The following is a 15,012-nucleotide window of genomic DNA, read 5'->3' on the forward strand; positions in this document are numbered from 1 at the left end:
GGAGGCAGCGGCCGCCGGCTTCTCTTCTCGCAGCAGCAGCAGCAGCCGAACTCAGATCTCTTCCACCCGCCCCCCCCCAGCCCGCCTCCCTGCTCCCCCCCCCGCTCTCGCTGGCCTTCTGCAGCCGGGCTCGGATTTAGGGATAAAGTGGGAGGAGGAGGGAAAGGGGAAGGGGAGGGGGGGGGCGGGGGGGGTGTCGTCGCTTCCATTTGTTTATCCACGGAGGGGTGAAGTCTCTCGGTGGACAGAAACCCCGCCGGGGGGCCGGGAGGAGGCCGGGGGTTGGGGGTGTGGGGGGTGAGTGGCGGCGAGCCCCCAGCAGCGTGGCCTTTGGGGGGGCGCATAGGGGAGGGTGGCGGAGGAGGGCCGGGGCTGGCCGCCGCGGACCTGGCCGTAGATGACTGCAGAAGCGCAGCAGGCTCTGTCCTCTCAGCCCCCTCCTCCTCCTCCTCCGGTGCAGAGCAGTTACGGCCCCATGTCCTCCGTGGCCGAGAAGCAGCCGCAGAGCTCGGCCATGGACGCCTCCTCCTCCGCGGCCCCCGGCGGGGCGAGCGGCAGCGCCACGGGCAGCGGGGGGGCCCCGGGCAGCAGCGGTCCCAAAGCGAAGAAAACCAACGCAGGGATCCGGCGGCCGGAGAAACCGCCTTATTCTTACATCGCCCTCATCGTCATGGCCATCCAGAGCTCGCCCTCCAAGCGCCTGACCCTCAGCGAGATCTACCAGTTCTTGCAGAGCCGCTTCCCTTTTTTCCGAGGCTCCTACCAGGGCTGGAAAAACTCGGTGCGCCACAATCTCTCGCTCAACGAATGTTTCATCAAGCTGCCCAAGGGGCTGGGACGCCCGGGCAAGGGCCACTACTGGACCATCGACCCGGCCAGCGAGTTCATGTTCGAGGAGGGCTCGTTTCGCCGCCGACCCCGCGGTTTCAGGAGGAAATGCCAAGCGCTGAAGCCCATGTACAGCATGATGAACGGGCTCAGCTTCAACCACCTCCCCGAGAGCTACGGCTTCCAGGGCTCGGCCGGCGGGCTCTCCTGCCCCCCCAACAGCCTCTCCCTCGAAGGGGGCTTGGGGATGATGAACGGGCATTTGTCCAGCAACGTGGAGGGGATGGGCCTGGCCGGACACTCTGTGCCCCACCTGCCCGCTAACGGTGGGCACTCCTACATGGGCAGCTGTACCGGCTCCTCGGCGGGGGACTACCCGCACCACGAGAGCTCCGTGCCCGCCTCCCCCCTGCTCGCCGGCGGCGGGGTGATGGAGCCCCACTCGGTTTATTCCAGCTCGGCCTCTGCGTGGGCTCCCTCCGCCTCGGCGGCCTTGAACACGGGCGCGTCCTACATCAAGCAGCAGCCCCTCTCGCCCTGCAACCCCACCGCCAACCCGCTCTCCTCCAGCCTCTCCACGCACTCTCTCGACCAGTCCTACCTGCACCAGAACAGCCACAACACCGCCGAGCTGCAAGGTAAGAGGCGGGACACGCGTGGCGGGGAGACCCGAGACCACCGCCACGGGGGCGGGCTGGGGATTGCTGGCGGGGTGGGTGATCTCCGCGGACACGCGTGGCCGAGTCGTTCCCCGCTTCTTGAACAATTCTAATGCATTCTCCCCCCGGGGAAGGACGCGGAAGGACGCGGACGGCTTCCCCGATCCTCGCCTCCCTTTCCAGGGGCAACCGGGCAGCCGTCGGGGCTCGCCCCGATGGAGGGACCCGCTCCTGCAGGGCTGGGAAGCCCCGGTCCAAGGCTCCGCTTCCTCGGGTGGCTGCTTTACCGGGCCTAGGACCGGTGGGTTCAGGCAGGCGGGGAGCGGTGGGAAAGCGAGACCAGGGATGGGCCCGAGGGGTCTTCCACCTCCATCGACACCCGCAGGGTGAAAAAAACAACAAGAAGAGGGATTTCCCCAGCGGGATGTCCGCCGACCCCTCCCGTCCCCGCCATCGGCTCCTCTCGGGGTTGTGTTTTCCAGGCCCATCGCCTCCCTCCACCCTCCGCTCCTCCGCCCATGCGGAAGTCGGTGGCCCGGGACCCCCGCGCCCCACAGCCCAGACCCGGCCTCGCCCCTGGCCCCGGGATGGATTTGTCCTGGCTCCTGGGAGTGGAGGGGGAAAGATGGTGTTTCAGGAGGCCTCGGGAGGGATGAGGCCAGCGCTGGGCTTTGTCCCGGGGCCCAAATTCACCTCGAGGAGATTGGGGAGCGTGGCGTCTCTCTGGGCACGGGGATGCCCTGGGAGCCATGGCCGGGGATAGGGGCAGGTCTGGGGGGTCTCTGAACATCACCCCGGGCCTTCGGGGGAGCGGGAAGTGCCTGGCAGAAAAGGGTGTGAAATTGAGCCTTAGCGGGTCAGAAACAAGAGGAGAAACGGGGTAAAAAAGCTTCAGTCGGGTCGGTACAGAGCGGTCGGGGCCCGGGGTACCGCACAGACCCGGGCCGAGCCCCCCTGCTGCTCCCGGGCCGGTCCCGGCTCCGGTTGTGCGCGCCCAGATCCGCTGAAAAACGGAACAAAATCCGCCCGGAGGAGCTCCCGGGCCCGCCCGCGGCCTTGGCAGAAATGCTGCCAATTACCACCCCAACGAAGGGTGGCGGAGCGGCGGGGAGCGCGGTCCCCGGGCCGGCGCTCCTCCCCAGCGCACCCCAAATTCTGGGGAGGTTTTTCTGTCTCGAAGTGGTGGCAGAAACGGCAGGAACAGCCCTGCTCCCGGCCGCCTTTCGGCCTCGGCCTCCCCTCTGGTCTCTGCCGCCGGCCCCCTTGGACCGGTGCTCTTTCCCCGCTCCGCACCCTGCGGACGCTGGGCACGGACGGAGGGGACGGGAAAAGCAGCCGGCACCTTCAAAGGGGCAAAATGGGTGAAAAACCGAACCCAAAGCAAATCCCGTCTCCTCGAAGCGTCCTTGGGCCGCGCTGTCCCGCGGGCGCGGGGCTATTCCCGCCGCACCTGTCCGCGCCCGCGGAGCCCCGGCAGCGCCCGTGTATTCGTGTGCATGAAAAAATAGACTCAGTTTCATGCTGTGCGCCCGAGGTTTGGTTTTGGGTTCGTTCGTTTTGTTTTCTATTTGTTTTTACCCCAGAGGGCGGCTTTTCCCCCCCACCCCCTGCGCTCGGCCTCCTCTCCTGAGTCTAATCCCCACGGCTGACAATCTTTTCCCCCCACGTCCCGCAGGCATCCCGCGGTATCACTCCCAGTCTCCGAGCATGTGCGACAGAAAGGAATTCGTCTTCTCTTTCAACGCCATGGCCTCCTCCTCCATGCATTCAGCGGGCAGCGGCTCCTATTACCACCAACAAGTGACATACCAGGACATCAAGCCGTGCGTTATGTGATACGGGGCGGAAAAAAACCCCACCTCCTGGGGCCGGCAAGGCCTGACCCGAGCACCCCCCCAGGACCCTCTCGGTGGAAAGGGGGGGTTGGGGTCTCTCTGCAGACTGGTTTTATTCTGGAGGTATCCCCGGGAGGGGACCCCGGGGCTGAGCCTGCCCCGCCGCTGAGCATCGGCCGGACCCGGCCTCCACCCATGGGTCCTTCATCACCGACGGTCTCTGCCTTCTTCTGCTTCTTCGCTCGGGGTTGGGTTGAAAAAAGAGCCACGGCAGCCCCCCCCACCCCCGCGAGAACCCCGACTGCGAGTTTGGGTCAAGGGTTTGAAAGCAAAACAACACAACAACAACCCAAGGGTTTGATGCTTCTTAAACAAAACGAATGACATTCAGTTACTAACTCGGTTTCGCGGTTGGCGTGGAGCGGTGCCCCCGGTCCGGTGGGGAGGAGCAGAACTGGATCGGGCTGGGAAGGACCCCGACCCCGAGCCTGGCTCATCCCGTGGACCCTCCGCCGTGCCCCGCGGGGAGGAGCGGAGACACCGCGGGGAGGAGCGGAGACACCGCGGGGGTCCCTCAGCCCTCCCGGTCCCGTCTGACTTCGAGCCCGTTCTTCCCAAAAATTCCTTCTTTTTTCTTTCTGTTTTTTTGGATGGCGAACACCCAGCGGGCAAAAAAAAAATCTCTGGAGGGGATTTTAATTTTTTTTTAGCCATTGGTTTGGTTTTAGTTTTGTTTTTGTTTCTTTTTCCCTGTGTAAAGACTGCAGGATCAGACCCTATGCAGAGAGAATAAGGCACTTTGAGAAGAGACAGCCATGCTCATTCTGTTATTTATTCTACATTTTGTTGTTGTTGTTGTTGCTAATAATCGAGACACGAGCAGTCTCAGTTGATCAGTATTAAATCGGTGAATCTCCGTTGGCAATATTTGCCATATAGATATTTTTGGGGTTTCTTTTTTTGTAGTTAACCTTTGTAAATTTTAAAACCGATCGTGGTCTCTGTGTAAAGACAATCCTCCATATGTTTTTATAGAAATATATATATAATGAAGGATTATTCCCCTCCCCTCTATATTTTTTTTCGCCCTGACTTTGTACAGTTTGTTGACACCTATTTTAATTCTTTCTGCACTGTATAAAATTGTAATTATGTGGGGGTTTTTTTTGTCTATTTTTTTGTTTGTGTACGTTTTGTCCCTAAAAAAACCCAACAACCCCCCCCCCCCAAAAAAAAAAAAATCGAACCGAAATAAAACATGTATGTTATTTGTACATGGGCTTCACGATTGTATGAGCAGCAAATAAACCAGCATGCGGTGTAACACGCGTAATTATATCTGAAGAGTCTCTGGCCACTGCCCGGCTCCGCGGAGCGCTCCGCAGTGCGCGGAGGGGCCGCGGAGAGCCCGGCCCGGCCGCTGTAAACCTTCCTGCGTTGGATGAAACAATTTCCCATCTCGGTGCAGAGTCGAAAAGGCCTTTTTTGGGGTTTTGGCTGCGGCTCCCGAAGGGTCCTGTGACTCGTGTCTCCCTCCCGCCCCCCATTTCGCTACGCGGAAAGATTTAAAATTAGGATAATAAAACCGGGAGGGAGGAGAAACGGAGGCGATTTTTAATTTTATCTTTTTATTATGGTGATTTAATATTTTTTCTTCCCCGAGGCGAAAGCGGAAGGCGGCGTTTGACAGCGCTTTGCAGACAAGATGTGCGGCTGCAGGGATGCGCCCGCCGCTCCTTTGCCCTCCTCCTCCTCCTCCTCCTCTCCTGGAGGGACATGGACATCGTTTTTTTAGGGCTGCCCGAGCCGCGCATCCTCGCGGAGCCGCGCAGCGCTCAAACCCGACTCCGCGGAACATCCGCTGGTAGCGGCCCCGCAGAGGAGCGCGCTAAAGCTGCTTCCCAAGGGTTTTTTTCCGGCCTGGGAAGAAAATCAAATCCTAAGAACCAAGCAGATAAACTCCTGCACCATCACCTTGCGGTGAATCCGCAGGCAGCGGGGCCGCTAACCCTGCCGATGTGAAAATAGGGCTTTTCCTGCCATGTCTGGCTTTATTCGGTCTAATTAAGGATACTGGCGTATCCAGGAAATTTTGCTTTAATCCATGGGCCAATACGTCTGTAGCAACACTCATCCCGCGAGCATGCACGCACATAAAAATAGATGCACAGGAATTAACCTGATTATTGGCTGCGAGGTTCTGTCTTTCCACTGGGAAGTTGGGTTCCTGCGCGCTCATTAACCCAGCTTTGTGTAACCAGCTGAATTGTTAACTGGTAAAAAAAAAAAACCCCAAACACAACAAAACAAACACAAACCCCACCCACCCAATTTGCTAATTAGTATTTTAATTAAGGCAGGTGGGAAAGGCTTTGTTAGAGTTGGAGGCCCTTCTCGAGGAGCAGGGGGTTTTTGTTGTTGTCTGAGTTTGTTTGGGGGGGGGTTTTGGGGTTTTGTTTGAAATAATTTATTTTTTTTTGTTGAGAGTAGGTCTGCTTAAGCTAGCAGTCCTGCAGTATTTGTTGGGGTTTCTCTGGGGTTGTGTTTTTACGGACTGATCCCTCCGCTGCCGTCCCTGCCGGAGGAGGAGCTGCCCCGTTACCCTCGCGCACAAGCTGAAGACGGAGGTTTTGCTCCTGGAGCACATATCTGCGCTAGGTGCGGCCGAGATAAAGGTCCAGGGTAAGGAGTTCAGCCTCTGCCGAGTGGTTTTGCGTTCCTTGAAATCTCCCTGTCGCTCCTAAGGTTCGTTTTCATCCTTCAGATTCGTTTTGGGCTCCCTTGTTTGCCTGCCCTTGGCTGGTGCCTCCACAGCTTGGCCTCTGCCAGGGGTGGGCAGGCACCTTGCAAGGTTCAGGTCCAGCCCGAGGGGGTTTGATATCTGGTCCCCAACAAAAGTCGACGTGTTTCATTTTTCTCCCTCCCGTTCGTTTCCAAACCTGGAAAAACAGAACCACCACATACCGTGGACACCACATATTCCTCAAGCCAGTGAGCACAGTCTAAACAGACAGCTCTCCATCTCAGACACCTACACCAGGCAGGAGAGCACGAAATCCACAGGCTCCTGCCCCCAGCCCTTCTTCTGCACAAGGCAAACTTGATTTTTCCCCTCCCTGTATTGTCCCTAGGGCCTGTGAAAAGCCTCACTGCTGTCACAAGTGGTTCCTTTGTACAAGCTCTGCTCATGACTTTGTAGGATTGGCTGGGTGCTGGGAGGAGGTGAGGAGAAATAAGCTTGGTCAGAAAAGCTGTTGGAGCCCTGTAAGAGGAGATGAGCCATGGGCTTGCTCAGAAATGGGATATTTGCTCACATAAGGGCCCAGATCTGCCCGTGGTCAGCTGCTGGGGCTCAGCTCAGTCTCAGTGCTCTGCTCCTTGTCACCCACCTCCCCAGCTGCAGGTGATACAACACCACAGTTTTCTTTGGTGATTTTTTTTTTTTTTTTCCATTTTTGCTGTAGGAAAGTTCCTTGCTGCAGATGTCCTGTGCAAGCCCACAAGTTTTCTGCAGGGCTGAAATTTCTGAGTGTGAGGAGAAGCAGGGCTTGGGGGCTCCAGCTGCATTTGATGCACTATGTATCTATCCCTGGCTCCAGGGACCTGTGGGTCCCAAGGCCCAGCTGCACCAAGGCAGTGCCCTGCCATGGCATGGTGAGGGGTGCTGGTAGCCCCAACGCTTCCCTCTGCTCCTCCCTGGGTGCTTCCTCCCATCCCTGCAGGGAGCTGGAGCTGTCACCTGCCCACAGGCTGGTGTCTCCAGGGATGCTTATGGAATGGGGGGGGCACAGGCGCCTACCGGGGGGCACAGCTTAAGACAGCATGAGATCATGCAGGGGTCCCAAAGCAGGGATGTGCCCTGTGGAGCCCCTGCAGAAGGAGGGGCTGGGTCTTCCGTGGGGACACACAAACATTTGGGGGGGCCCCGTCGGGGTGACTTGTGTTGGGGGGGAAGCACCTGGGCAGGGATGTTGTCGAGGGGCTTCTCACGGGAGGAAGGGGGGGGATTTGGAGTGATCCCGAAGCCGGGGGCAGCAGGGGCAGGTCGTGGGGGGTTGGGGTGGGGGTTCCGTGCCGGGGGCTGGCGGTGCCGGGGGCTGGCGGTGCCGGGCGGTTCCGTGCCGGGGGGTTCCGTGCTGGGGGATTCGGTGCCCGGGGTTCCGTGCCGGGGGGTTCCGTGCCGGGGGTGCCGCTCCCGTTCCCTTGGGCACAGCGCCCCCTGGTGCCCCCAACCCGGTACCGCAGGCCCGCGCCTCTCCCCTGCTCCCCGCCCGGCCGCGATGCTCCCAAATTGGGCTTAAAACCGGGTCGAGTCTGACTGTTTTGGCCTTTTCTCCACTGTTCGGGCGCTAAAGGTTCGTGTTGGGTTTTTTTGTTGTTGTTTTTCTTGTCTTGTCTTCTTCTTATCTTCTCTTCTTGTCTTCTTCTTCTCCTTCTCGTCTTCTTCTCGTCTTCTTGTCTTCTCATCTTCTCATCTTCTTGTCTTCTTTTCTTCTTCTTCTCTTCTTCTCTTCTTCTCTTCTTCTTCTCTTCTTCTTCTCTTCTTCTTCTTCTCTTCTTCTTCTTCTCTTCTTCTTCTCTTCTTCTTTTCTTCTTCTCTTCTTCTTCTCTTCTTCTTCTCTTCTTCTTCTCTTCTTCTTCTCTTCTTCTTCTCTTCTTCTTCTCTTCTTCTCTTCTTCTCTTCTTCTCTTCTTCTTCTCTTCTTCTCTTCTTCTCTTCTTCTTCTTTTCTTCTCTTCTTCTCGTCTTCTCCTCTTCTCCTCTTCTCCTCTTCTCCTCTTCTCCTCTTCTCCTCTTCTCCTCTTCTCCTCTTCTCCTCTTCTCCTCTTCTCCTCTTCTTCTCTTCTTCTCTTCTTCTCTTCTTCTCTTCTCCTCTTCTCCTCTTCTTCTCTTCTTCTCTTCTTCTCTTCTTCTCTTCTTCTCTTCTTCTCTTCTTCTCCTCTTCTCCTCTTCTCCTCTTCTCCTCTTCTCCTCTTCTCCTTCTCTTCTTCTCTTCTTCTCTTCTTCTCTTCTTCTCTCCTTCTCTCCTTCTCTCCTTCTCTCCTTCTTCTCTTCTTCTTCTCTTCCTCTTCTTCTCTTCTTCTTCTTCTTCTCTTCTTCTTCTCTTCTCTTCTCTTCTCTTCTCTTCTCTTCTCTTCTCTTCTCTTCTCTTCTCTTCTCTTCTCTTCTCTTCTCTTTTCTCTTCTCTTTTCTCTTCTCTTCTCTTCTCTTCTCTTCTCTTCTCTTCTCTTCTCTTCTCTTCTCTTCTCTTCTCTTCTCTTCTCTTCTCTTCTCTTCTCTTCTTCTCTCCTTTTCTCTCCTTTTCTCTCCTTTTCTCTCCTTTTCTCTCCTTTTCTCTCCTTTTCTCTCCTTTTCTCTCCTTTTCTCTTCTTTTCTCTTCTCCTCTTCTCCTCCTCTTCTCCTCCTCTTCTTCTCCTCTTCTTCTTCTTCTCTTCGTCTCTTCTTCTATTCTTCTTCTTTACTTCTCTTCTTCCCTCTTCTTCTCTTCTTTTCTTTGTCATATTTTCCTTCTTCTTCTTCTTCTCTTCTCCTTCTTCTTTTCCTTCTCCTCTTCTCCTCTTCCTTTTTCTTCCTATATGTGTTTTTCCTATATATATGTGTTTTTCCTATATATATGTGTTTTTCCTATATATATGTGTTTTTCCTATATATGTGTTTTTCCTATATATATATGTTTTCCCTTATATTATTTTTCCCTTATATTTTTCCCTTATATTTTTCCCTTATATTTTTCCCTTATATTTTTCCCTTATATTTTTCCCTTATATATTATTTTTTCCCTTATATATTATTTTTTCCCTTATATATTATTTTTTCCCTTATATATTATTTTTTCCCTTATATATTATTTTTTCCCTTATATATTTGTTCCCTTATATTATTTTTTTCTTTTATTTTTTTTCTCTTATTTTATTTTTTTTTCTTTTTCCCTCTTCCTCTTCTTATTTTCTTTTTTTTTTATTTTATTTTTATTCTCCCTCTAGCACCTGGAGCTCAGAAGGGAACTTCCCTTTCTGGCACCTTCAGCTTTAGCTTTGCAGCATCAGTGACTGAACGTGCCAAGTGAAACTTTTATGGGACACACCTGGGTCAGGCCTGTTGCATGCCCAGGTGGGACAGATGGGGATACCTGGCATGGGATAGTGTAAAGTAGCCCAGACACTTGGCACATTATGCTCTCAGATGGGGCTGGTTACCCAGAGCAGCAGAAAACTGGGACCTTGGGGTCTTTACTGGTGGGAACAGACACCCTGAACCTTAAACAGATGTTTGGAAGGCCTGGTTCTGAGTTTGGGACCAACTTCTTAGCAGGTGAAGACTCAGATCCATCAGAATAATTGGGTGTCTGATTTCTCCCTCAAAACCAAGAAGTCTGAGACCCGTGTATGTTGGGGGACATGAGCCACAGTTGTGGTCACTTTTGAAAAGGGGACTTAGGTTTTTATGTCACTGAAGTGCCTGAACATTTGTTCCCTCTCCATGCATCTCAGCTGGGATAACTGCTGCCTGACACCAATCTCTGCAGGAAAAGAGTGCTGGGATGCTCCTGTGGGCTTCACGTTTCCACACCCCTGCCAAGGGACCTTTGCCACCCAGAGTCATCCTCAGGGACAAAATACCTGATGTAGGTGAGTGTGTGGCTGGCTAAAGGAGACCCCTGATGAGCAGGAGATGCCCTGAGTGCAGCAGCTCTGCAATGGTGAGCTGGTGTCATTCATAGAAACAATTACTACCTTGGCTCAACAAGTGAGGAGAATTTGCAGCTCTGTTGGTTTTTTAAGTAACTTTCACTGCCAGTTTTCATCTTGCCCAGTGAGAAACTAAAATCAGAATATTATTAAGGAAAGACAACAAGAGACCTGTCTGTTGGAGATCTGTCTGTTTGCACAGGCTTATAGAAAGTTCTTTAAGAGGAATTCCCTTTCCCCCGGGTTGCTCTGATTCACCAAACTTCTGATGAATGTTTTAAACCCAATCTTAAAATGAGCATTTGCATGAGAGGCAGAGCCTTGAGGAAAAAAACAAACTGATGTGGACTGCTGTGTAGTCCATGTGACTCTCTTCTTCTTGGATATTTCTTGCAGGTCCTCTGAGTGATTCCAAGAAGCCTGCAGGCCACTGGTACAAGCATCAGAGAGCAAATGACAATCCTAGGGATCAAAGCATCTCTGCTTAATTATGGAAAGGGACACCATCAGGGCCACTTTACTTCAGTAGTTCTTAGATTGGTGTAAATCTATGAGCTGGAACAGATGGTTCTTTATTTAAAGCAGCAGGAGTTGAAAGACCCAGAATGGTACAGAAAGTGCAGTTCTGTGGCTCGGCTCAGCTTCAGGCTAATTACTGAAAAAATAAGCAAACACACCTGGGAAAGCAAGGTGACAGGGCCTGGAAAGTTTTGCAGGGACTTAGAGTAGCAAGAGTTCACTTGGAGCAAAACTTGCTCCAGCAATTGTGTTCCTCTGTGGTGGTGAAGAAAAGTGGCTGCAGAGCAGCTACCCGAGCAATCGCCTCCTTCAGAGGGATGGAAATGTCACACCTCAGAGCCTGAGCAGTGCAGGTGCCTGGAAACACTCTGAGAACATGATATCCCTCTGGAAAAATGTAAGTATTACTCTTGTCTGAGCAATTATTCACTCCAAAATGCTAAGGAGTGGCAGCAACGGACACACTAATGTGAAGTTTTGCAGCATGTCATGAATGTTTCCCTTCTTTCCCTGCCTTTTTTTTCCTCTCGTCTAACAGTCCTGTATGTTTCCCTTATTCCTCAAGGAAAGAAAAAAAAAAAATGACCTTCGTTTAGCATCATGTGTTCCTGCATGGGATGGGTGGACCACTACACACTATGTGACCTGCTAGACCTCTGGAGAAGGACCGGTTTGGGAAGTGTCTTAATTTCTATCTCATGGTTTTTCTCACAGGGCAGCAGAGCTGGGGTTTGGAGAGAGACATGGGGTGCTTGGACTGGAAGACTCTAGGGGAGCAGGAGGACCTGTGGGATCCTACACTGCCCAGCCACAGCCCATGTGAGGAACCAGAGTGACCACGATGCTGCAGCTCCGCTGGGAACCAACAAGATGCCCATCTGGGACATCAGGTACCTCTCCCATAAAAAAGTTCAAAGGCTTCCATGCTGTGGGGCTGGGTTCTTGTTTTGTTTCTGGAGAGCTTTTGATGAGTTTCTAGTCTGTCCTGTCCAGTTGTTTTCCAAAGTGGTAGCAATTACCAGTTGCATCGTCTATCAGGAGCCATCTCTGCTTTCCCCATTTTCCCATTTTCCTGGGGCCACTGTAAAGATTGACTAGATAGGTCCATATCCTGAACTCATTTCTCCCAGTGACTTCAGTGGGATGCTCAGCCCAGAACAATGGCAGGATACACGACCCTAAACATTTCTGCAGTGCTTTGAAAGATGAAAAGCGGTGACTTTTCTACCTATGTCAGTGTAGGGGCAGGGAAAGGTCTCATGATGTTTATAGCAGACATCACGGACATTACACATGAAAACATGGGAAATGGTGCACTTTTCTTGTAGGGAGATAATCTTTAATAGATGGCAACGAGGAAATAAAAGCATTTGAACACAACAGCCTACCTCACCGAGGGGTGTGCTTGCCTGAGTGACATGGCCACAGCCACAGATGTTTCCTCCAGAGCTGCTTCATGGGGCTGTTCCTTCTCAGGAACCGGAATGAGAGAAATCCCAGCACATGCTTTTCCTCCCCCTCCTCAGCCTTTGCTGCAGTTGTGGAGAAAAAAAACGCAGCCCCAGTGCAAGTTTTTTTCAATGGAAACATTCCCCTACAAACCATTTTTCTCCCTTTGGAGCAGTAGAAGACAAAATAATTAAAAAAAAAAAGATACTAAATGACATGACTCGAAGACAATATTTAACCATCCTTCCTCTTAGATATTTTATTGGTCTCCAAAGATAATGGGCTAAAGCCTCTGACCTTAAAGATTGCTTTCTGGGAGGGGACCAGGGACTATGTGCCTGGAGATGCTGGAGGGCTGGCTGGGGATGGCTGTGTGACCAGGACAGGGCTTCACTCTCCCCACTCTTGATGGTGAGATCTGTTGGTTTTTTTTTTTTTCTCTCCTTTTTCTCTCAATGGAAACAGAAGGATCTCTGACTCTTGTCACTCAGAGAAGACTACACAGCAACACGACTTGTTTACTTGCTGTTGTCTTCGATGGATTTGAAGCTGTGTGGCCTTGTCCTGGTTCCAGGAAATGCATGGCCAAGGCTGTCTGAAGGAAAACCCTCCCGAGTGGCAGTTAGCCACCTCGCTTTCATTGTTAGCAGATCACAGTGTTGCCTCACTGCTCTGTGCCACACACCACGCTGTGACTAATATCACTCAACAAAAGAAAAATCCCCTCCTAAGTGACCACGTTCTTCAGCCTAATGGATCCTGGTAGAGGCTCCATTCATCCCACACTGTTTCTCTCCTCATCTCTCCCGCAGGCGAAGATGTGAAGAAGGGCAGAATCACCCTGGGATGCTCACGCCCTTGAGGTAACACCTAGGGTGGTCACTGCTGGATCCCACAGCTGCCAGGAGCTTGGAGCTGGCTTTGCTCACACTGACCAGCCTCTGGAGCTGCTCAGCATCTTTCCCCACTGAAGCCTTAAAAAAGAGGGGCGTGCAACAACAACATCCTAACTTGTTTGTGCCATGAAAGGAGCTGGAAAGAATGTGCTCGACCACATGACAAGCGAGGCCATCAGGCTGCTCAGAGAATAGAAAGACCTCATTTTTAATTAGCTCTGAACAAAGTTGGCTCAGTAAAGTATTTCCCATTGTACTGCTGAACTTTTCTTCTCATCACACAGCAGCCAAACGCAGGCTCTGCTGCTGCTGCAAGTGGACTGAAGTCAAGTCTGTGTTAGGGATCACTTCCTTCCCTACTTAAAGCAGATGACCCAACTGTCACCAGCGTTTCAAACTTTTCTGCAGCATCCAGGCACTTCTTTGTCACTGTGGATGTTTTTATCATGAGCCTCAAGAAGCAAGGATGTCCCACTGTTCTTACAGGAACAGACTGCGGGTTAAATGCTTAAAGGTCACTTCTCCCCATTGCTCCAGGCATGAGTGGTCACAGAAAGGCCATGACAGAGAACTGGCTCGAAGCACTGAAGATCCAGCTGGTGTTTCTGCCACAGCAGGAAAAAGGGGATGGCTGGAAGGGCTGGAACCCACCTGAGGTGAGGCATTAACTACATCTATGGAGATGTAGCCAAGTTCAACCTACATGCTGTAATAGCAGGGCCACAACTCCAGTGGGTACAAGAATTATTACTGGAGCAAAGGTTCTCCTCTTTAAAGCCTATTAATTCAGGCTATAAATTCTTTAGGGCATGGACTTTATGGTTTGATTGTTGGTAGAATGTCTTGCATAGTCTGGGCCAAAGGAAAACATAAGCCAGGCTTCAGTTCCTCGAGTTTCATTCTGAGACCAGAGTGCAAGGATTCACTAAAATGTATTGCATTTCAGGGTTCTGGGGATTTAGAGGAAAGTCAGAAGTGACTCATGTCTAACTGATGTCTTCCTGAGCATGCAGAGAGCCTGAAACAATAGATCTGAGAGATGCAGAGGGCCTCCATTCACTTTTTCTTCAAAATCTGCTGTTTCCTCAAGTAGGAACTTGGTCAGCCCACAAGAAAAAAATCCACATCATACAGCTAAAGACACCAGAAGGCCACGTAGGCATGTGCCCTGGGCAGGCTTGTATTATTTAATTAAATAGCAATTTAGCATCTTGCATTGAAATGTCTTTCAGCTGAAGATGAGCCACTTCCCAAGCAGCAGCAACGGCCCCATCCTGGTCACTGCTTCCCTTGCTGTCCAAGGCAGAAATTGCCTTGATTTGGGAGTGCACAGGGATCAAACTCCTGCTGTGTTGGTACACTCTGCACTTCAAAAAGCAGGAGCTAGACCCTCCTCCTCCTCACAGGTAAGCTGCAGCACCAGCTTTGCTGCAAGTCATGCTGCTTCTTTTCTCTTCTTCTTTTTTTTTTTTTCTGTTTCCCAGAATGTAAATACTCAAGTTCTTGTTTTCCCCCTGGGAATCCTGTAGCAACCCACAGGAGTTTTCTGAGGACTATTGTTTTACAGAAGCATAGAATTGTTTTGGTTGGAAAAGATCTTAAAAGACCATCAAGTCCAACCATTTTGCCTCCATGGAGCCCCTTACTACTGAACCTTTGCAGAGGCTCTGAGCCCTGCTGAGCCTTCTGCAGCTTCAGGCTCCATTTTCAACAGCTGCCTGTACCCATTCCTTCCCTGCAGGTTGTTGCTCTTGAAGCAGAGATGCCAGAAATGAACTTGTACCTGCACTTCAGATTCTCTGCTGGTGTAGATCAGTTTGCAACAGACCAAAGTAAGACCTGGAACAGCTGCTATTTTGAATTAAAAACATTATTTAATGACCTTACGATGGGCAAGGCTCAGAAGACCTTGCCATTTATTAATAACCTGGATCAAAAAGGATTACTTAAGTTGGAAATACAACTACCCAAGCACCAAGAGCATTATTCCAGTCCATTGAAAATGCTAATGAATGGTGCACAAGCTTAAGCTTACAGTAATTATTTTTCTTTGAGCCTAATTACAGCCACATACCTCTGTCTAGTTAGTATCTTCTCCATAGTGTGGTTTGGATAATTAATTGTCTACTGACAAAGTG

General features: G+C 51.7%; 1 protein-coding gene across 1 annotated transcript; it reads left to right on the forward strand.

The window, feature by feature from the left end:
- Positions 1 to 397: 397 nt before the first annotated feature.
- On the forward strand, positions 398 to 4,596 carry FOXF1 (forkhead box F1). The gene is made up of 2 exons (XM_051629880.1): positions 398 to 1,466; positions 3,163 to 4,596. The coding sequence occupies exons 1-2, from the start codon at positions 398 to 400 to the stop codon at positions 3,321 to 3,323; spliced, it is 1,230 nt and encodes a 409-aa protein (XP_051485840.1). The 3' UTR covers positions 3,324 to 4,596.
- Positions 4,597 to 15,012: the final 10,416 nt, after the last annotated feature.

This window comes from Apus apus, chromosome 11, assembly GCF_020740795.1.
Source record: "Apus apus isolate bApuApu2 chromosome 11, bApuApu2.pri.cur, whole genome shotgun sequence".
Classification (NCBI taxonomy): domain Eukaryota; kingdom Metazoa; phylum Chordata; class Aves; order Apodiformes; family Apodidae; genus Apus; species Apus apus.